Source organism: Pristiophorus japonicus, chromosome 20 (assembly GCF_044704955.1).
Source record: "Pristiophorus japonicus isolate sPriJap1 chromosome 20, sPriJap1.hap1, whole genome shotgun sequence".
NCBI lineage: Eukaryota > Metazoa > Chordata > Chondrichthyes > Pristiophoridae > Pristiophorus > Pristiophorus japonicus.
In genome coordinates, this window is record NC_091996.1 from 97,878,972 (window position 1) to 97,900,109 (window position 21,138).

General features: G+C 55.0%; 1 protein-coding gene and 1 long non-coding RNA gene across 2 annotated transcripts; one reads left to right on the forward strand and one right to left on the reverse strand.

Moving 5' to 3' along the window:
* Positions 1-564: 564 nt before the first annotated feature.
* LOC139233037 (mucin-2-like) lies at positions 565-11,982 on the forward strand. Its single transcript, XM_070863554.1, has 7 exons — positions 565-652; positions 1,561-1,702; positions 2,427-2,512; positions 4,789-5,142; positions 6,823-7,176; positions 8,465-8,695; positions 11,472-11,982. The coding sequence occupies exons 1-7, from the start codon at positions 607-609 to the stop codon at positions 11,531-11,533; spliced, it is 1,275 nt and encodes a 424-aa protein (XP_070719655.1). The 5' UTR covers positions 565-606; the 3' UTR covers positions 11,534-11,982.
* Positions 11,983-17,146: 5,164 nt separating this feature from the next.
* On the reverse strand, positions 17,147-20,194 carry LOC139233038 (uncharacterized). Its single transcript, XR_011588135.1, has 2 exons — positions 19,927-20,194; positions 17,147-17,519 (listed from the first exon to the last, which is right to left on the reverse strand). It is a non-coding gene; the product is annotated as an uncharacterized lncRNA (long non-coding RNA).
* Positions 20,195-21,138: the final 944 nt, after the last annotated feature.

Genomic DNA, 21,138 nt, shown 5'->3' on the forward strand with positions numbered 1-21,138 from the left:
AACCGTTTCCCCTCCGGCCAATCAATCCACGGGCTCCTGGTTTAGATTACATCAATGCCTTTCTTTTGAGGCATAAACAGATTTGGCTCTTGGTCGCAGAGATTGTTTTTAATCGGTGCCTTTTCCTCCTCCCCTGTCCAGTCAGTCCCAAAAGCTTGTTTTAAACCATGTTTCGTTCGTGGCCTCTTCCTGTGCCTTTTGTGAAAGTGTGCAACTGCGAGATACTGAAAATGCCTCGACTCTCAAAAGGTTTTGCAAGTGAAAGTAAGTGATGTGTTTTGATCAGGTTGGCTGTGACATTCCCCCCCTCCCCTCTCCCCAGGGTTTCTCGCAGCCTGGGGGGGTGATTCACCTTTAATCCGCAGAACTTCCAGGGGAGATTTGCAGTGCACAGGGCTGAGTTTGGAAATCGAATGTGAGGTGTACACTGGTAATCCCCTGTGTAGCGGCTGGCCATTGGCTCAATGCACAAGTCTGATGCAAGTGAATGGAAACTGCTAGTGCCTGCCCCCCCGGTACAAAGGAACGGATCTGCTTCACTGTGTCTGCACTCTCTCGGCGCCGGGCTGTGTTGCAGTCGTTGACTTGTCTTTTATCCTGTCGGCTATGGAGACCCTGATTCTGTGCCTCTTCCTCGTCTGCTCGGGAGCGGGTGAGTTTGTAAAATCTCCGGTTCCCGCAGCTTCCGGGGAGATGGGTGGGGAGAGGATGCACCCCAGGGGGGCGACGGGGTGAGGCTTTGGGGGGGTCCATGCAGACCCCTGGAGATGTGACCGGCGACCAGGGAGGACAGCGAGCCGGCGGCGGGGGGGGGGGGGGGAAGAGACAGAGCACAGTAAAAGGGTGGGACAGTCGGGGTCTGAGAGGGGCCAAGGTTCCTGGGCAAGACCCCCGCCCCCCGCACAGCCCGCAAAACACTGAGAGCTTCCGCCAGTTGAGTGCGACCGACACAACGCCCCGCGACACAAATTAACGTTGAGTTCAGGAAAGTTAAGAGTTTTATACAAAATTCACCAAGATTGAAGGTGCTCCGAAGCATCGTCTCGTACCGGCCAGGAGTGGGCCCCCTGGCAATTCGACTGCGGCCGGCATCACACCCCCAACCCAAGCCGGGCGGCACAAGGCTTGGGTTTGGGGTGTGATGCCTGCCGCAGTCCAATTGCCCGCCCAGTCACTTGACGGGGCTGCATGGCTCCAGAGCAGCTCTCCCCGGGTACAGCGCCAGCTCCTTGGACTGGGGAGAGGAGGGAAGCTGGGCATATCCTTCCTTGTTGACAGGGGGCATGGGGGGGTGGGGTACCTTGAAGACACTGCCACCTTTCAGTGATTGATCCGAATGTGAAGTTGCTTGACTCCTCACACGATTTGCTCGTTCCATTACTTCGGCGCTAACAGGAAAGAAAGCTTTGGGTTGTCGGCCGAGGTTTTGCAAATCTCAAAAGCTGAGCGAATCAGTAAACTATCCCAGGATCAGCTGCTGCTTGGAAAGTGCTTTTCCTTGCACCGCAGGGCACACAGATCGAAGCCAGACTGACACATGTCTCTGTGTTTTATCCACAGTGTGCGGTGGGAGGCTCTCGGACAGTGCTGGCCGGTCATGCTGTGAACCCAAGTTACCGCAACCATTAAATATATCAGAATTCAACAAGCTGCAGAATTATGTGACCTTATCCGGTCAGGGAAGATGTCCCGAGTATCTAGTGTAAGTATTGGGCTTTGTACCTAAATAACGCTCATCACAGTAAAGTACAGGTACTTCAGCCCTGGTTCAGTGGGGAGTCGGGCGGTTGGAGGTTCAAGTCCCACGCCGCAGATTTCAGCACAAAAATCCAGGCTGACACCCCAGTGCAGTGCTGAGATAGCGCCGCACTGTCGGAGGGGCGGTACTGAGGGAGCGCCGCACTGTCGGAGGGGCGGTACTGAGGGAGCGCCGCACTGTCGGAGGGGCAGTGCTGAGGGAGCGCCGCACTGTCGGAGGGGCAGTGCTGAGGGAGCGCCGCACTGTCGGAGGGGCAGTGCTGAGGGAGCGCCGCACTGTCGGAGGGGCAGTGCTGAGGGAGCGCCGCACTGTCGGAGGGGCAGTGCTGAGAGAGCACCGTACTGTCGGAGGGGCAGTACTGAGGGAGCGCCGCACTGTCGGAGGAGCATACTGAGGGAGTGCCGCACTGTCAGAGGGGCAGAGCTGAGGGAGCGCCGCACTGTCGGAGGAGCAGTACTGAGGGAGCGCTGCACTCTCGGAGGGGCAGTGCTGAGGGAGTGCTGCACTGTCGGAGGGGCAGTACTGAGGGAGTGCCGCACTGTCGGAGGGGCAGTAGTGAGGTATTCAATACCTCAATCAGATCACCCCTTCAATACAAGCCAAGTTTATTGACGAGTGCCCTTTCAGAATTGAGCTTGACGTATTTATTTCTGATTTACTGTCACAGATTTACCACAAACGCGAATCAGAGATTCTGTATATTATCGGGAAAGGCACAAGCCATGAAAGAGTTTGTTGATGCGAGATCCATAGGTAAGAATGGCATTGGTCCCAGTGCCAGGTTCCATCTGATTTGGAGCCTGGGTCACAAAGTATTCCACAAATCACGCCGTGGGAGAATTAAAAAAACAATCAAATGTTTTTTTCTTAATCACTTTTTTGAAATATCGGGGATGGGAAAACCAATCTGTGTGATTGACGGACAAGAGTCCAATCACTTTCCAATTGGCCGTGGGAAAGTTGGGGTGGGTGCACCGTGATGATTGACATGTTGGACGACCAATGGAGGGCGGGAGGGGCGAGTGGTCCTGGAATACGGTCCGACCAGAATTGGCGGTTCCCCCCAGACACCCACTCTCTGCAAGTCGGCCTCGAACGTGCGGCCATGCGTGAACAGGAAAGTGCCAGGCTGCGTGACCTGGGATAGGCCTCAGAGGCAGGGATTCTGCCATTGGCCTCGGGGGCCGGAGGGAGGGGAGGGCTGGGGCTGGAGGTGCACGTTCGAGGGCCGGCTATCACTCGCTGTATAGGGCGACAGTGGTCACTGGGACTGCAGGAAGATGTCAATCAACTGGTCAGGTGGGCAGAACATTGGCCACAGGAATTCAATCTGGAGAAGTGTGAGGTAATGCATTTGGGGAGGGCTAACAAGACGAGGGAATACACATTAAATGGTAGGACACTGAGAAGTGTAGAGGAACAAAGGGACCTTGGAGTGCAGGTCCACAGATCCCTGAAGGTAGCAGACCAGGTGGTTAAGAAGACACACGAGATAGTTACCTTTATTGGCCGAGGCATAGAATACAAGAGCAGGGAGGTTATGCTTGAACTGTATAAAACACTGGTTAGGCCACAGCTGGAGTACTGCGTGCAGTTCTGGTCACCACATTACAGGAAGGGTGTGATTGCACTGAGAGGGTGCAGAAGAGGTTTACCAGGATGTTGCTGGGACTGTAAAATCTAAGCTATGAGGACAGATTGTATAGGCTGGGTTTGTTTTCCTTGGAACAGAGGGGGCTGAGGGGACTCCTGATTGAGGTGTATAAAATTATGAGGGGCGTGGATAGAGTGGATAGAGGGGGTTGACTTATGAGGAAAGGTTGAGCAGGTTGGGCCTCTACTCATTGGAATTCAGAAGAATGAGAGGTGATCTTATCGAAACGTGTAAGATTATGAGGGGGCTTGACAAGGTGGATGCAGAGAGGATGTTTCCACTGATGGGGGAGACTAGAACTAGAGGGCATGGTCTTAGAATAAGGGGCCGCCCATTTAAAACTGAGATGAGGAGGAATTTCTTCTCTCAGAGGGTTGTAAATCTGTGGAATTCGCTGCCTCAGAGAGCTGTGGAAGCTGGGACATTGAATAAATTTAAGACAGAGATAGACAGTTTCTTAACTGATAAGGGGATAAGGGGTTATGGGGAGCGGGCGGGGAAGTGGAGCTGAGTCCATGATCGGATCAGCCATGATCTTATTAAATGGCGGAGCAGGCTTGAGGGGCTGAATGGCCGACTCCTGCTCCTAATTCTTATGTTCTTCCCTTAAGAAGCTCCTTTAAAAGCTACACTCTTTGACCAAGCTTTTGGTCACCTGCCGTAATCTCTTTGTTTTTTTGCGGAGAACACTTTTTATATAAACCACTCGACAAACGCAGAGTAATTTGGCTGTAATCCCACATTTCAGAATTGTATAAGTATTGGAATTCATTTATTAACCAATTTGTGAATGCAATGAGCAGTTTCCTTCTGTTGCTGCAGAATACAAGCCGTCGACTGTATCTGAATCCAAACGGTTTTTAACACAGTATCTAACGAAATGTTGGTTGATATTGTGACTGCAGGGTTGCATTTGGAACAGATTTTTTTTTTCAAACATGTGTGTCCCATTGAAAGGTTCAGCACATAACCACAAGTATTTAGCAGGCTTGTGTGCCGTTGTGGAAAAGCCACTTTGCCAGTAAAACGGGAGATTTCATCAGAGTTCAATTCTAAAAACTTATGTTACTAACAATTACAAACACCAGAACCGTGCTGTCTATTTGTTACCTGGCTCAGTCTCAAATTCATTTTATTTGTCTTGTAACCCGCCTGTGAAGCACCCTGGGACATTTTACTCAGCTGAAGGCTCTATATAAATGTAAGTTGTTCTATTCAAGGCTGAGAGGGACAGATTTTCACATACTAAGGGAACCGGAGTGTTTGAGTTTGTAGAGTCACTGTATGCTCCGGGGTTGAAAGGACTCGATTGAGTCCGTCAATGCTCACTCAAGAGACAATGTGAAAATTGTGACGTCCTGTTTTGCTGCCTCAGATCCTGGTGAGGTGTGCGCCCGAACTGGTGGGATAGAGCAGACGGAGACCGGGAAAGGAACTCCTCATCCTGCACCTCCCACTGCAGGTCCAACCATTCCAATATCCAGCTCCTCCATCACGGCCGTCCCTGGGCTACACGGGCAAGAGAGAACTTTCACCCTTCAGCCAACACCGAACCCCCCCACCCGAGCCCACTGGCTTCAACGTGTGGCTGTCACAACAAGAAACACAGCTGGAGAAACATCCGGGACAAGTCTCCATCCCAGGAATATTGTCACCACGACACTGACATCTCCTCCAAACAAACACGAGGCGGGAGAAGACAGGACTATGGAGGGCACTTACAGTCCCGGTAAGCATCATCATTCCCCTGTGTGTACTATAGAGAATAAAAGTCCCTATTATAGGGAATAACAGCCCCTGTGTATATTGTACGCATTATAGAATCCAGGGACGAGCACATAGATCGTGGCTGACTCTCCAGTGAAGTACTGAGGGAGTGCCGCACTGTCGGAGGGGCGGTATTGAGGGAGTGCCGCACTGTCGGAGGGGCAGTACTGGGGGAGCGCCGCACTGTCGGAGGGGCAGTACTGAGGGAGATGGGCGGTACTGAGGGAGCGCCGCACTTTTGGAGGGGCAGTACTGAGGGAGTGCGGCACTGTCGGAGGGGCAGTACTGAGGGAGCCCCGCACTGTCGGAGGGGCAGGACTGAGGGAGCGCCGCACTGTCGGAGGGGCAGTACTGAGGGAGCCCCGCACTGTCAGAGGGGCAGTACTGAGGGGAGCTGAGTCCATGATCGGATCAGCCATGATCGTGATAAATGGCGGAGCAGGCTCGAGGGACCGTATGGCCTACTCCTGTTCCTATTGGTTATGTTCTTATGACCTATTTCCCTCAGCAGAGGGGTCAACAACCAGGGGGCATAAATTTAAAGTAATTAGGGGGAGGTTTAGTGGAAATTTGAGGGAAAATTTCTTCACCCAGAGGGTGGTGGGGGTGTGGAACTCACGGCCTGAAAGGATGGTAGAGGCAGAAACCCTCACCACATTTAAAAAGTACTTGGATGTGCACCTGAAGTGCCGTAACCTACAGGGCTACGGACCGAGAGCTGGAAAATGGGATTAGGCTGGGTAGCCCTTGGTCGGCTGGCCCGGACACGATGGGCCGAATGGCCTCCTTGTGTCCTGTAAATTTCTCTGATTCTATGAGGGAGGGGCGCAGGGGATCTCTCTGCTGCCTGTGGGAATCTTAATCTGGGATAAGGGGATTGTCCTGTGAGGAGAGATTGAGTAGACGAGGCCCAGATTTTCTAGAGTTTAGAAGAATGAGAGGTGATCTCATTGAAACATAGAAAATTCTTACAGGGATTGACAGGGTAGATGCAGGCTGGGGAGTCGAGAACCGGGGGTCACAGTCTCAGGATAAGGGGTCGTCCATTTAGGACGGAGATGAGGAGGAATTTCTTCACTCAGAGGGTGGTGAATCTTTGGAATTCTCTGCCCCAGAGGCTGTGGAGACTCAGTCGTTGAGTATATTCAAGGCTGAGATCGATAGATTTTTGGATATTACGGGAATCGAGGGATATGGGGATCGGGGGGGAAAGTGGAGTTGAGATCGAAGATCAGCCGTGATCTCATTGAATGGCGGAGCAGGCTCGAGGGGCCGAATGGCCGACTCCTGCTCCTAATTCTTATGTTCCTCCCTTAAGAAGCTCCTTTTAAAAACTGACCTCTTTGACCAAGCTTTTGGTCACCTGCCGTAATCTCTTACCTGGCTCGGTCTCAAATTAATTTTATTTGTCTTGTAACCCGCCTGTGAAGCACCCTGGGACATTTTACTCAGCTAAAGGAGCTATATAAATGTAAGTTCTATTCAAGGCTGAGAGGGACAGATTTTCACATACTAAGGGAACCGGAGTGTTTGAGTTTGTAGAGTCACTGTATGCTCCGGGGTTGAAAGGACTCGATTGGGTCCATCAATGCTCACTCAAGAGACAATGTGAAAATTGTGACGTCCTGTTTTGCTGCCTCAGATCCTGGTGAGGTGTGCGCCCGAACTGGTGGGATAGAGCAGACGGAGACCGGGGAAGGAACTCCTCATCCTGCACCTCCCACTGCAGGTCCAACCATTCCAATATCCAGCTCCTCCATCACGGCCGTCCCTGGGCTACACGGGCAAGAGAGAACCTTCACCCTTCAGCCAACACTGAACCCCCCCACCCGAGCCCACTGGCTTCAACGTGTGGCTGTCACAACAAGAAACACAGCTGGAGAAACATCCAGGACAAGTCTCCATCCCAGGAATATTGTCACCACGACACTGACATCTCCTCCAAACAAACACGAGGCGGGAGAAGACAGGACTATGGAGGGCACTTACAGTCCCGGTAAGCATCATCATTCCCCTGTGTGTACTATAGAGAATAAAAGTCCCTATTATAGGGAATAACAGCTCCTGAGTATATTGTACGGATTATAGAATCCAGGGACGAGCACATAGATCGTGGCTGACTCTCCAGTGAAGTACTGAGGGAGTGCCGCACTGTCGGAGAGGCGGTACTGAGGGAGTGCCGCACTGTCGGAGGGGCGGTACTGAGGGAGTGCCGCACTGTCGAAGGGGCGGTACTGAGGGAGGGGCGGTACTGATGGAGTGCCGCACTGTCGGAGGGGCAGTACCGAGGGAGTGCTGCACTGTCGGAGGGGCGGTACCGAGGGAGTGCTGCACTGTCGGAGGGGCGGTACTGAGGGAGTGCTGCACTGTCGGAGGGGCAGTACTGAGGGAGCGCCGTACTATTGGAGGGGCAGTACTGAGGGAGCGCCGCACTGTCGGAGAGCCAGTACTGAGGGAGCGCCGCACTGTCGGAGGGGCAGTACTGAGGGAGCGCTGCACTGTCGGAGGTGCAGTACAGAGGGAGTGCCGCACTGTCGGTTGGAACATTAAACAGAGGCCCTGTCTGCTCTCTCAGATGGACACAAAAGATCCCAGGGCCACTATTTCAAAGAAGAGTAGGGGAATTCTCCTCGGTATCCTGGGGCCAATATTTATCCCTCGACCAACATCGCAAAAACAGATTATCTGGGTCATTATCACATTGCTGTGTGTGGGAGCTTGCTGTGCGCAAATTGGCTGCCGCGTTTCCCACATTACAACAGTGACTACACTTTTGGAGCATTTTGAGATGTGCGGTGGTTGTGAACGGTGCTATACAAATGTACAGGAGGAGGCCATTGGGCCCATCGAGCCTGTGCCGGCTCTGTGAGCGAGCGATCCCATCAGTCCCATCCCCCCACTCTCTCCCCACAGCCCGGTGAATGTTTCCCCGTCAAGTATTGATCCAATTCCCGGTTTGAAAGTTACTATTGAATCTGCTCCCACCGTCCTTTCAGGCAGCGTTCCCGATCACAACAACTCGCTGCGTGAACACATTCTCCCCATCTCCCCCTCTGGTTCCATCGCCGATTATCGTCAATCTGTGTCCCCCTGGTTACCGACCCTCCTGCCCCCGGGAACAGTCTCTCCCGATCGATTCTATCGCGTTATGGTATGCGTGAAGCACTGTGTTAGAATCCCACTTGCAAAGCAAGTTCTCGGCAGGATGCTGGCCATTGACGTGAAGATTTCGGACTGACGGTCGTGTTGCTGACTTGGGTCGATAATCAGTGCTGTTTTTACAGGCTCCACAACGTCAGGACGCGGAGGGGCGAGAATGGGCCACAGAGTCGGGCCTGGGGTTGGAGGTTTGCTGCATTGCAAGGATTGCGACGAGCAACACAGATACTCGGCCGGTGAGGTCACAGCAGGTCAATGGTTGGCACTGGGCCTGTTGGCGTCTGCCATCGCGCTGCTCCTCACTGCTGCCATCCTCTTCGCCAGCATCAAGTTTAAGTGCACACAACAGATGCCAGGTGAGCTGACCGAGAGATGGAGGCAGACTGTCCTGCTCTCCGCCTCGCTGTGAATGGAGGGCAGTGCACGAGTTGGTGAGGCCAACCTTCTGGTAGTGAGGGGGGGGTGAATTAACGACGTTCAGCGGACCCCGGGACACTGGGGATGGTCAGGGCTGACTTGGGAGCAGGGATGGTCTCCGATCGATTGGGAATTGAGATTTGGGCTTGTCACAAACCACCTCCTCGTGGACCTGGCTCCACAGTACAGGAGGGGCGAGGGGTCCACAGACATGCTGGGCCCACTACCTTCCCTCGGTGCTGTATCCTGCTCTTGCTCAGCTTGACTGGCCTCCTGCACATTTCCCCTGCTCCCCAGGCTCCACCATCAGCGGCTGTGTCTTCAGCTACCAGGGCCCTCAGCTCTGGGACCCTTTCCCTAAATCTCTCCGCCTCTCTCTCTGACCAAACCTCTGGTGGCTCGGTGCCAGTTCTTGTCTGACCACGCTCCCGTGAAATGCCTTAGGACCTAGGTACACAGGAACAGGAGGAGGCCCATTCAGCCCCTCGAGCCTGTTACACAGGAACAGGAGGAGGCCCATTCAGCCCCGCGAGCCTGTTACATAGGAGCAGGAGGCCATTCAGCCCCTCGAGCCTGCTCCGCCACTCAATGAGATCGCGGCTGATCTGTGACCTAACTCCATCCACCCGCTGTAATGTATTTGCTCCGTGGGTTCTTTGCTTTAGAATCTATAGCAACACATTGCTATTAAGAACTAGTTGGTTTATTAGCAAAGGTTTAACAATCACGCGACACATTAACGGTTCATCCACCAGGCTCACAACCACCTGCCCCATCGTGGATCCCCCGAACCCAACTGGCTGGGGTTTTATTGAGTCTTGTGAACATCATGTGACTGGCTAAGCCCCTCCCAATGCAACAGTGCCACCAGCCTGTGACCATACTCTCGGGGCGTACACTACACCCACCTTTGACCCGTATCCCTTAATAAATTTGATTAACAAAAATATATCGATCTCTGATTTAAAATTAACAATTGACCCAGCATCAATTGCCGTTTGCAGGAGAGAGTTCCAAACCTCTCACACCCTATGTGTGTCGGAGTGTTCCCCAATTACACTCCTGAAGGGTTTGGCTCCAATCTTTAGACTGTGCCCCTAGTCCCAGACTCCCCAACCAGCGGGAATTGTCTCCCAACCACCCTCTCTGCTCCCCGTAATATCCTGAAACCTTCGATCAGAGCCCCCCTTAACCTTCTATAGTCTGGGGAATACAGCCCTAGTTTGTGTAATCTCTTCTCGTAACTTAACCCTTGGGGTCCAGGTAGCATTCTGCTGACTTTTACTGCGTGAAGGGTGGTTATATAAATGTAGGTTGTTGGTGCAGTATTGAAAGTCTGACTGATTTTGTGGGCTGAGGGCGGGGGAGGGGAAACGACTCTAGGACGTTTGGTTTATTTGAGGCCTTATCTACCATTGCTGAAGGCCTCATCCATGCCCCTGTTACCTCTCGGCTTGACTATTCCAACACACTCCTGGCCGGCCTCCCACATTCTACCCGACGTACTGGAGGTGATCCAAAACTCGGCTGCCCCGTGTCCTAACTCGCACCGAGTCCCACTCACCCATCACCCCCTGTGCTCGCTGACCCGTGTCCTAACTCGCACCCAGTCCCGCTCACCCATCACCCTCTGTGCTCACTGCCCCGTGTCCCAACTCGCACCGAGTCCCACTCACCCATCACCCCCTGTGCTCGCTGACCCGTGTCCTAACTCGCACCGAGTCCCACTCACCCATCACCCCCTTTGCTCACTGCCCCGTGTCCCAACTCGCACCGAGTCCCACTCACCCATCACCCCCTGTGCTCGCTGACCCGTGTCCTAACTCGCACCGAGTCCCACTCATCCATCACCCCCTGTGCTCACTGCCCCGTGTCCCAACTCGCACCCAGTCCCGCTCACCCATCACCCTCTGTGCTCGCTGACCCGTGTCCTAACTCGCACCCAGTCCCGCTCACCCATCACCCCCTGTGCTCACTGCCCCGTGTCCTAACTCGAACCGACTCCCGCTCACCCATCACCCCCTGTGCTCGAATGGCCGACTCCTGCACCTATTTTCCATGTTTCTATGTTTCTCTGCTCCAAGGAGAACAACCCCAGCTTCTCCAGTCTCTCCACATAACGGAAGTCCCTCGTCCCTAGAACCATTCTGGTCAATCTCCTCTCTCCCCTCCCCCAAGCCTTCACATCCTTCCTAAAGTGCGGTGCCTAGAATTGAACCCAATGCTCCAGCTGAGGGATGACCTTGTTCTATAAAGGTTTACCAGAACTTTCTTGGGTTCTGTACTCTATTCCCCAATTTATAACCGCTTGCAATTTCAAAATAGCTGCCGGGGTCAGAGAGACAGGCAAGCTTGGGAAGGTGAAAGGTCAGAGAGGGTAAAATGGTGGCAACAATCGGTAAGGCAGGATCTAAATTTAAAGTTTTAAAAAAATATCGAGAAAGCCAGAGAAAGAATAGGAGGGAAAACAAAGAGCCGGAGAGAGTAAGCACGGGTTAAAGTGTTTACAGTTTTATATCAATTTGTCTTTTGGCGGACGTTTGAGTCAGTCATTTACCGTTAACCTTGTGACACGAGCACCGGTTTTATTGCTTTGTGTTTAGTGTTTGTCACAGCCTGAGAGCCAGAAACAGCCAGATGTTTCTCAAGGGCCTGCCAGTAGTGTTGAGGGTTAAACCGCTGACTTTTAACCCCCACCCTTTGTGTTTTGTACAGATGTTATGGTGCGAGGTGTGCGATACAGCAGGATTTGCGGCCTTCGCACCGACACAGTGTGAGCAGAGCTGGGGTGATGTACGGCAGGAAGTTTGAACGGCAGAGCTGTGTGAAGTGGTGCCTGGACGTGCGAGGGGGGAGGGGGAACGGCGGATCCCTTCTCGTGCTCCACCGTTCCCCGCTGAGCAAAGCTGGCGATGGGCCTGGAGAGCAGGGGGCCTTTCGAAGGGGCCCAGCCATTCCGGGACATCTTCGGCTAACGTAATCCAGGGAAGGCTTTGCGGAGCTGGAGGCGATGGGCCGAGCTCGGACCGTTCAAATGTGTCGCGCCTTCAGCTCTTCGCATCTTGGCCTCTTCCCAAGATGCACCGCTTCCGGACAAGGATTGGTAAAGCCCATCGGTCAGACACAGGCCGAGAAGGATGACTGTGGGCCGAGATGGCATTGTATTGTCCGTCTTTTGCGATGTGTGTTTTTCCGCTTAATTTTGTTCGTTTTACCCGGGGCGGGCGGGCGGGGGTGGGGGAGTGGGGGGGGTGGCCTTTGTGACCCATTGAGCCAATGGGGCCGTTCCCCACCACCACTCCCCACCCACCCAGTGGTTTCAACCACCGCCATTCACAAAACTCTGTGCTGGGAAATACCATGTTGTGAGGCGGGGGGGGTGGGGTAGATCCCGTCAGGAGGGAAAGAGTTCCCTCGAGAGCGACGGAGGAGCCAGAGGGTGCAGTGCAACCAAAGGTTTGGTATTGTGGGGGGGGGGGTTCTGATGTGCTGGACTCGAGCATGCATGTGTGCACACGGAGCTGGACACAGAGACCCACAGAGGTGGGCACACCGACAGATACGTACGCACAGGACACACCCCAGGGCTCAGTGGGCAGCACTCTCTCTCTCTCTCGTCTCACAGTCAGGAGGTTGAGAGTTCGAGCCCCACTCCCGAGACTTGAGCAGATCACGCGACACGGTGATGCCACTGGACATAGCAGGCACCTGATTAGGGACTATCCACAAATAGCGGGTGCTTTTCAGAAGAGTACAATTCACACAGCTGCTCCCGGCCACATGACCGGTGATCGACTGCTCCTCACTGGCTGGAAATAACTCTGTGCGCGTTCATCGATAACGTTCTCTGCCCTCAGCACCTCTTTGCTCAGTCTCGGCTGTGGCTCAGTGCGTAGCCTCTGAGGCCCAAGGTCATGGGTTCAAGTCCCACTCCAGAGACTCCAGCACAAAAATACAGGCTGTCACTCCCAGTGCAGTGCTGAGGGAGCGCCGCACTGTCGGAGGCGCAGTACTGAGGGAGCCCCGCACTGTCGGAGGGGCAGTACTGAGGGAGCCCCGCACTGTCGGAGGGGCAGTACTGAGGGAGCCCCGCACTGTCGGAGGGGCAGTACTGAGAGAGCCCCGCACTGTCGGAGGGGCAGTACTGAGAGAACCCCGCACTGTTGGAGGGGCAGTGCTGAGGGAGCGCCGCACTGTCGGAGGGGCAGTACTGAGGGAGTGCTACACTGTCAGAGGGGCAGTACTGAGGGAATGCTACACTGTCGGAGGGGCAGCAATGAGAGAGCGCCGCACTGTCGGAGGGGCAGTACTGAGGGAGCCCCGCACTGTCGGAGGGGCAGTGCTGAGGGAACCCCGCACTGTCGGAGGGGCAGTACTGAGAGAACCCCGCACTGTCGGAGGGGCAGTGCTGAGGGAGCGCCGCACTGTTGGAGGGGCAGTACTGAGGGAGTGCTACACTGTCGGAGGGGCAGTACTGAGGGAGTGCCGCACTGTCGGAGGGGCAGTACTGAGGGAGCGCCGCACTGTCGGAGGGGCGGTACTGAGGGAGCGCTCTTGTGGCCAATATTAACCCCCAATAATTGTGATCAGCCCCTCCCTCTCTGGTTCATCCTCCCAAATTATATCTCCTTCTTTAATGGTCACGTTACCGGGGTCACTGTATTTATGTATTTAACAAAAAGACGTTTATTTTTATGAATTTATTTAATGCATTTCTAAAAAATCATATTAAAAATAAAATTCTATCTCAACGCGTCCGTTGTGTGTATATTAAACCTGCGATAAAGGTGTGTGTTCAACAGCCCAAACCTATATCGCCCTCCGCTCTGAACATATGTTCCTTTCTCAACCGGTCCCAACATCAACGAGGGGGCGGTGGGTGCGGGGAGGGAGGGAGTGAGGGAGGGGGAGAGTGTCAGAGAGGGGAGTGGGAGAGTGACAGAGAGGTGAGTGGGAGGGGGGAGGGGAGGGGGAGTGAGTGGGAGAGGGGAGGGGGAGTGGGAGAGGGGAGGGGGAGTGGGAGAGGGGAGGGGGAGTGAGTGAGGGAAGGGAGTGGGGGAGAGAGGAGGGAAGGGTGGGAGTAGGGAAGGGAGTGGGGGAGAGAGGAGGGAAGGGTGGGAGTAGGGAAGGGAGAGAGGAGAGGAAGCGAAGGGAGTGGGGAGAGGGGAGGGAAGGGAGGAAGTAGGAGAGGGGGAGTGGAGAGAGGGGGGGAGGTAGGAGGGAGGGGAGGGTGAGAGCGGGAGGGTGAGAGGGGGGGGGCCATGATCTTATTGAATGGTGGACAAGGCCCTCGCTCCAATCCTTATGGCCCATTGCAGGAGGGAGACAAGAACGGCCAGGACTGGGTACATCAGTCCTGCACAGAACTCCCCTCCAATCAAACACAACACCACATTAAACACGTCCTTTATTGAAGCTGCAATGTATGAGTTTGGAATGTAAGCTTTGGTATGGAGATGGGAATGAGCGGAGCGATGCAGTCCGTGTTCCTTGGGCTCCCGGGCTGGGCGGGGCCGGGGGTGGAGCTTTCCCTCCGGAATGTTTGGGAGGGAGAGGAGGCGGAGCCAATCATTAACATTCAATCAGACAGCTTGATTCCCCGAGGACTGTCCCCTCTGTGATCCTGGGGCTGGGGAGGGCAGTGAATAACAACAAGACCAACCTTGGACACGAAGCCCACTGCAGTCGAATAACCCACCAGCTCTCGACGCTCTCACCTCACATGGGAGGCCTGCACTCTTGGCTGGGGTGCCGGAGGACTGTCAGCACGTGTGGACTTAGAAACATTAGGCACAGGAGGAGTCCATTGAGCCTCAGGGCCATGCCCCGCCGGGCAGTTAGATTGTGGTTGATTACCTCAATTCTGTCCGTCTTTGATCCGTATCTGTGTTACCCTCGGCCAACAAAATACATCGATCCCCTGCACCCACAGCTCTTTGGGAGTGATCGAGTTCCAGATTCCCGCGGCCCTGTGTGTGTCACGTGCTTCCTGACGTCACCACCCCGAACGGCCTGGCTCTAATTTTAAGCCTCTGCCCCTTGATCCAGACTCGAGTCACCCCCCCCCCGATCCCCCGACCCCCGACCCCACCAGAAGACACAGTTTCTCTCGATCGATCCTGTCAAAGACTTTAATCCCCCTCGATCAGATCCCTGCTTCAACCTTCCAAACGCAAACAAATATAAGCTAAGTTTATGCAACCTGTCCTTATCATTTAACGCTTTAAAGAGAGACAGACTTGCATTTATATAGCGCCTTTCACGACCTCAGGATGTCCCAAAGCGCTTTACAGCCAATGAAGTACTTTTGGAGTGTAGTCACTGTTGTAATGTGGGAAACGCGGCAGGCAATCTGCGCACAGCAAGCTCCCACACACAGCAATGTGATAATGACCCAGATCATTGACAGTACGGCGCTCCCTCAGTACTGACCCTCCGACAGTACGGCGCTCCCTCAGTACTGCCCCTCCAACAGGGCGGTGTTCCCTCACTACTGCCCCTCCGACAGTGCGGCGCTCCCTCAGTACTGCCCCTCCGACAGTGCGGCTCTCCCTCAGTACTGCCCCTCCAACAGTGCGGTATTCCCTCAGTACTGCCCCTCCGACAGTGCGGGGCTCCCTCAGTACTGCCCCTCCGACAGTGCGGCGTTCCCTCAGTATTGCCCCTCCGACAGTGCGGCTCGCCCTCAGTACTGCCCCTCCGACAGTATGGCGCTCCCTCAGTACTGCCCCTCCGACAGTGCGGCGCTCCCTCAGTACTGCCCCTCCGACAGTGCGGCTCTCCCTCAGTACTGCCCCTCCGACAGTGCGGGGCTCCCTCAGTACTGCCCCTCCGACAGTGCGGCGCTCCCTCAGTACTGCCCCTCCGACAGTGCGGCTCTCCCTCAGTACTGCCCCTCTGACAGTAAGGCGTTCCCTCAGTACTGCCCCTCCGACAGTACGGCGCTCCGTCAGTACTGCCCCTCCGACAGTGCGGCACTCCCTCAGTACTGCCCCTCCGACAGTGCGGCGCTCCCTCAGTACTGCCCCTCCAACAGTGCGGCACTCCCTCAGTACTGCCCCTCCGACAGTGCGGCGCTCCCTCAGTACTGCCCCTCCAACAGTGCGGGGCTCCCTCAGTACTGCCCCTCCGACAGGGCGGTGTTCCCTCAGTACTGCCCCTCCGACAGTGTGGCGCTCCCTCAGTACTGCCCCTCCAACAGTGCGGGGCTCCCTCAGTACTGCCCCTCCGACAGTGCGGCGCTCCCTCAGAATTGCCGCTCCAACAGTGCGGCTCTCCCTCAGTACTGCCCCTCCAACAGTGCGGCGCTCCCTCAGTACTGCCCCTCCGAAGAGAGAGAAACAGAGAGAGAGAAACAGAGGGAGAGAAAGAAAAACTGAATCAGAGAGAGAGAGAAACAGAATCAGAGAGAGAGAAACAGAAACAGAGAGAGAGAGAGAGAAACAGAATCAGAGAGAGAGAGAAACAGAGGGAGAGAGAGAGAAACTGAAACAGAGAGAGAGAAATTGAAAGAGAGACAGAGAGAGAGAGAGAAAAAAGGAGAGACAGAGAGACATAGACAGACAGAGTGAGCGAGACAGAGAAACACTAGGAGTGAGAGGGAAAGAGACATAAAGGGACAGAGAGAGAGAGATCGCGAGACAGAGAGACAGACAGGATGAGAAACAGCGAGACAGTAATATGACTGAGCTTTAACTACATTTATTACCATTTGAAACCACTGAGACTACACAGAGAGCAGTGCACACAGCCCTAGTGTGGAGACTCAGGCGTGGAGAGCTCCCCGGGGATAGTGAGCGAGGACAACCCAGGCCTCCCACACCTCCCCTGGAAATAGCTAAAGCTCCGAACTGAGCTTTGCTGCGTCATTCTCATTCATACCCGTTATTGCAAAAAACAACCAAACATTGTCTAATTCTTGCCGAGCAGGGGGAGTTCTCCCCGGTGTCCTGGGCCAAGATTGATCCTTCACACACAACCCCTAAATATAGATGATCTGGGTCATTATCGCATCGCTGTTTGTGGGATCTTGCTGTGCGCACAGTGGGCTGCCGCCTTCCCCATATTACAGCAGTGGCTACACTCCAAAAACTGTTCATCGGCTGGGCAGCGCTTTTGGGATGTGATGAGGTCGTGAAAGGTGCTATAGAAATGCACGTTCTGACTTTGTTGGGCATTTTATGGCCTTCTGCCCATTGCTGAACAAACACAGCCGAGAATCAGAGAATGGTCACAGCACAGAAGGAGGCCACTGGGCCCCTCGAGCCCGTGCCGGCTCTCTGCAAGAGCCCCTCAGCCAGTCCCACTCCTGTTCCATTGTCCAGAGGTTCATCCTCCTCCAAAATACCTCACGTCTTTGCAATCGAAAGATGAGGTCAGCACGGCTACAATTAGAAGCAATCCAGCTTACGTGAGTTGGTCTGGCTTTATTCTGTATTACAACAATATTTTTACAGTTGCCGGAGCGTGGCCTCCAGCTAAAGGGGCGCGCCAAGCGAGCACGCACTCAAGCGTGTCCTGAGATGAAAGTGTTTGGGGTGTACCTCGGTGAGGAGGGACCCTGGGACCACCCCCCCAGTGCCCCAGCAACTCCCGTGTCTGTAAGAGTGCCCGACCATCGGGCCTGCCCACGTGTGTCTGGCGGACGCTGGCACTGGGCAGGGCGGTCCTCGGCCGGTCTCACCGCTCAGTATAGCCGCTTCACCGCGTTGTGTCTCAGTCCGTCCTCTGTCGTCCGCTTCTCCCAGTTACGCCGCTCGCAACCTGAAAGCAGAATGTCACACGTGGCGGCTCGGTCAGTTTGGCTGCTACGCTCCGCGTGCAAAGCCTCGCAATAGGCCACAAATCCTTACCTTCGGAGACAGCAGGCCAGCTTCCAACATACCTGTTCTACGTAGCAGGAACAATGTCAGTACAGCCTCAAGAATTGAGACCATTCGGCTCAACTGGTCCATGCTGGCTTGTCCGCTCTCTCAGCCGGACATAAAAGGTCCCACGGACACTATTCCGAAAAAGAGCAGGGGACATCTCCCCAGTGACCCAAGTCAAAATGTATCCCACACTCAAAATCACCAAAACAAATGATCTGGTTACTGCTGTTTGTGGGAGCTTGCTGTGCACACTGCGCTGAGGGAGTGCTGCACTGTCGGAGGGGCAGTACTGGGGGAGCGCTGTCGGAGGGGCAGTACTGGGGGAGTGCCGCACTGTTGGAGGGGCAGTACTGAGGGAGTGCCGCACTGTCGGAGGGGCAGTACTGAGGGAGCGCTGTCGGAGGGGCAGTACTGGGGGAGTGCCGCACTGTTGGAGGGGCAGTACTGAGGGAGTGCCGCACTGTCGGAGGGGCAGTACTGGGGGAGCGCTGTCGGAGGGGCAGTACTGGGAGAGTGCCGCACTGTCGGAGGGGCAGTGCTGAGGGAGCGCCGCACTGTCGGAGGGGCAGTGCTGAGGGAGTGCCGCACTGTCGGAGGGGCAGTACTGAGGGAGTGTCGCACTGTCGGAGGGGCAGTACTGAGGGAGTGCCGCACTGTTGGAGGTGCCGTCATTTGGATGAGATGTTAAACCGAGGCCCCATCTGCCCTCTCACACGATTCTGAGGAAGAGCAGGGGAGATCTGCCGGTTCCCTGGGACAAAATTCCTGCTTCAACAACATCACTAAAAAAAATGATCCGATTTATTCCTGTTCGTGGGATCTTGCTGTGCACATGATGCCTGTCGCGTTTTATACATTACAACAGTGACTACACTCGGAAAAGGCTTGATTGGCTGCGAAGTGGTTTGGGACGTCCTGAGACTGCGAAAGGTGTTGTCAAAATTCAAGTGTTCTCTTTTCTTCTGAGGGGACGCTGGAGAAACACACGAGGGAAGGAATAGAGGGAGATGCTGATAGGGTGAGGCGGAGCGGGAGGGGCTGGTGTACGGCTTATAACTGTACGGCTAAATCCGTCTGTTTCCACCTCCGTAACATCGCCCGTCTCCACCCTGCCTCAGCTCATCCGCTGCTGAAACCCTCAATCCCACCTTTGTTACCTCTCGGCTTGACTATTCCAAGTCACCCCAGGCTGGCCTCCCACATTCTACCCGACGTAAACTGGAGCTGATCCAAAACTCGGCTGCCCCCGTGTCCTAACTCGCACCGAGTCCCACTCACCCATCACCCCCTGTGCTCACTGCCCCGTGTCCTAACCCGTACCGAGTCCCGCTCACCCATCACCCCCTGTGCTCGCTGACCCGTGTCCTAACACGCACCGAGTCCCGCTCACCCATCACCCCCTGTGCTCGCTGACCCGTGTCCTAACACGCACCGAGTCCCGCTCACCCATCACCCCCTGTGCTCGCTGACCCGTGTCCTAACACGCACCGAGTCCCGCTCACCCATCACCCCCTGTGCTCACTGCCCCCTGTCCTAACACGCACCGAGTCCCACTCACCCATCACCCCCTGTGCTCACTGCCCCCTGTCCTAACACGCACCGAGTCCCGCTCACCCATCACCCTCTGTGCTCACTGCCCCGTGTCCTAACTCACACCCAGTCCCGCTCACCCATCAACCCCTGTGCTCACTGCCCCGTGTCCTAACTCGCACCCAGTCCCGCTCACCCATCACCCCCTGTGCTCACTGCCCCGTGTCCTAACTCGCACTCAGTCCCGCTCACCCATCACCCCCTGTGCTCACTGACCTACATTGGCTTCCGGTTAAGCAACACCTCGATTTCAAAACCCTCATCCTCGTTTACAAATCCCTCCGTGGCCCTCACCCCTCCCTATCTCTGTAATCTCCTCCAGCCCCACAACCCCCCGAGATATCTGCACTCCTCTAATTCTGCCCTCCTGACCATCCCTGATTATAATCGCTCCACCATCGGTGGCCGTGCCTTCTGTTGCCTGGGCCCCAAGCTCTGGAACTCCCTCCCTAAACCTCTCCACCTCTCTCTCCTCCTTCAAGACGCTCCTTAAAACCGACCTCTGTGACCCAGCTTTTGTTCACCTGCCCTAATGTCTCCTTATGTGGTTCGGTGTCACGTTTATTTGTTTTGTCTTAAAACAACTCCTGTGAATCGCCTTGGGACGTTTCACTACATTAAAGGCGCTATATAAATGCGTTGTTGTTGTACATTCGATGCTGTTCTGTCAAGGGACGGAACGTTGGAACTTGAATCGAGGAGAATCTTACCTCTTCGTTTCAAGGCGAAATAAATAGCGACCGACATCATCGTCATCACCAGCCCCACAAAAACCACAGCCACAATAATGTTGGTGCTCCCGCCTTCTCCTGCGGACTCCGAGAAATTAGTCGTTCCTCCGTCTCCGAGTGTCACGTTCCCCCAGGGGTTCTGAGTAGGTCTGGAGGAATTCCAAGTCACTGACACCTCGCTCCCTGAAATTGCAAGTCACATCGTTGCCGCGGAGCTTATTTTCGCGCCCCGCCCTCCTCTCCGTTCCGCTGCCCCTCCAGACGCAGACTCGCGGAGGGCATTGGCCGTGTGTGTGAGTGTCTCGGTGGGGCGAGCTGGCAGAGAGTTAGAGCTTGGGTTTGGGGTGGGACGGTGGGGGTTGCAAGACACTGAAGACACGCTCTGTGATCTGTCCATCCCGACATGGACAGTGCACCATGGCAGGGTATTTCTCCAGCCCTCATTCAATCCTACCCCACGTTATCAGCCCCAACCCTGGCCTCGAGCTGTTCCCGGGAGAGAAAGACAGACAGAGAGAACGAGAGAGAGAAAGAGAGAGAGAAAGAGAAAGCGAGAGAGACAGAACAGTGCACATGGTCAGCTGTATCTCAGCGTGTAGGACTCTCTACCCACTGAGCCACAGCTGATATGTCTGACCATGTGCACAATGCAGTCTTTGTCTTTCTTTTTGTACAGAGTCAGAGGTCGTGGGTTCAGGTCACACTCCAGGGACTTGAGCACATAAAGCTAGGCTGACACTTCCCGTGCAGTACTGAGGGAGCTCCGTACTGTCGGAGGGGCAGTACTGAGGGAGTGCCGCACTGTCGGAGGGGCAGTACTGAGGGAGCTCCGTACTGTCGGAGGGCAGTACTGAGGGAGTGCCGCACTGTCGGAGGGGCAGTACTGAGGGAGCTCCGTACTGTCGGAGGGGCAGTACTGAGGGAGCGCCGCACTGTCGGAAGGGCAGTACTGAGGGAGTGCCACACTGTCGAAGGGGCAGTACTGAGGGAGTGCCACACTGTCGAAGGGGCAGTACTGAGGGAGCTCCGTACTGTCGGAGGGGCAGTACTGAGGGAGCGCCGCACTGTCAGAGGGGCAGTACTGAGGGAGTGCTGCACTGTCGGAGGGGCAGTACTGAGGGAGTGCCACACTGTCGAAGGGGCAGTACTGAGGGAGTGCCGCACTGTCAGAGGGGCAGTACTGAGGGAGTG

Bases quoted from the DNA above. Each gene is read 5' to 3' on its own strand.
- LOC139233037 (XM_070863554.1), top strand. From the start codon at position 607: ATGGAGACCCTGATTCTGTGCCTCTTCCTCGTCTGCTCGGGAGCGG. The intron at 653-1,560 runs GTGAGTTTGTAA...TTTTATCCACAG, and splicing joins CCTCGTCTGCTCGGGAGCGG to TGTGCGGTGGGAGGCTCTCG. The intron at 2,513-4,788 runs GTAAGAATGGCA...TTGCTGCCTCAG, and splicing joins TGTTGATGCGAGATCCATAG to ATCCTGGTGAGGTGTGCGCC.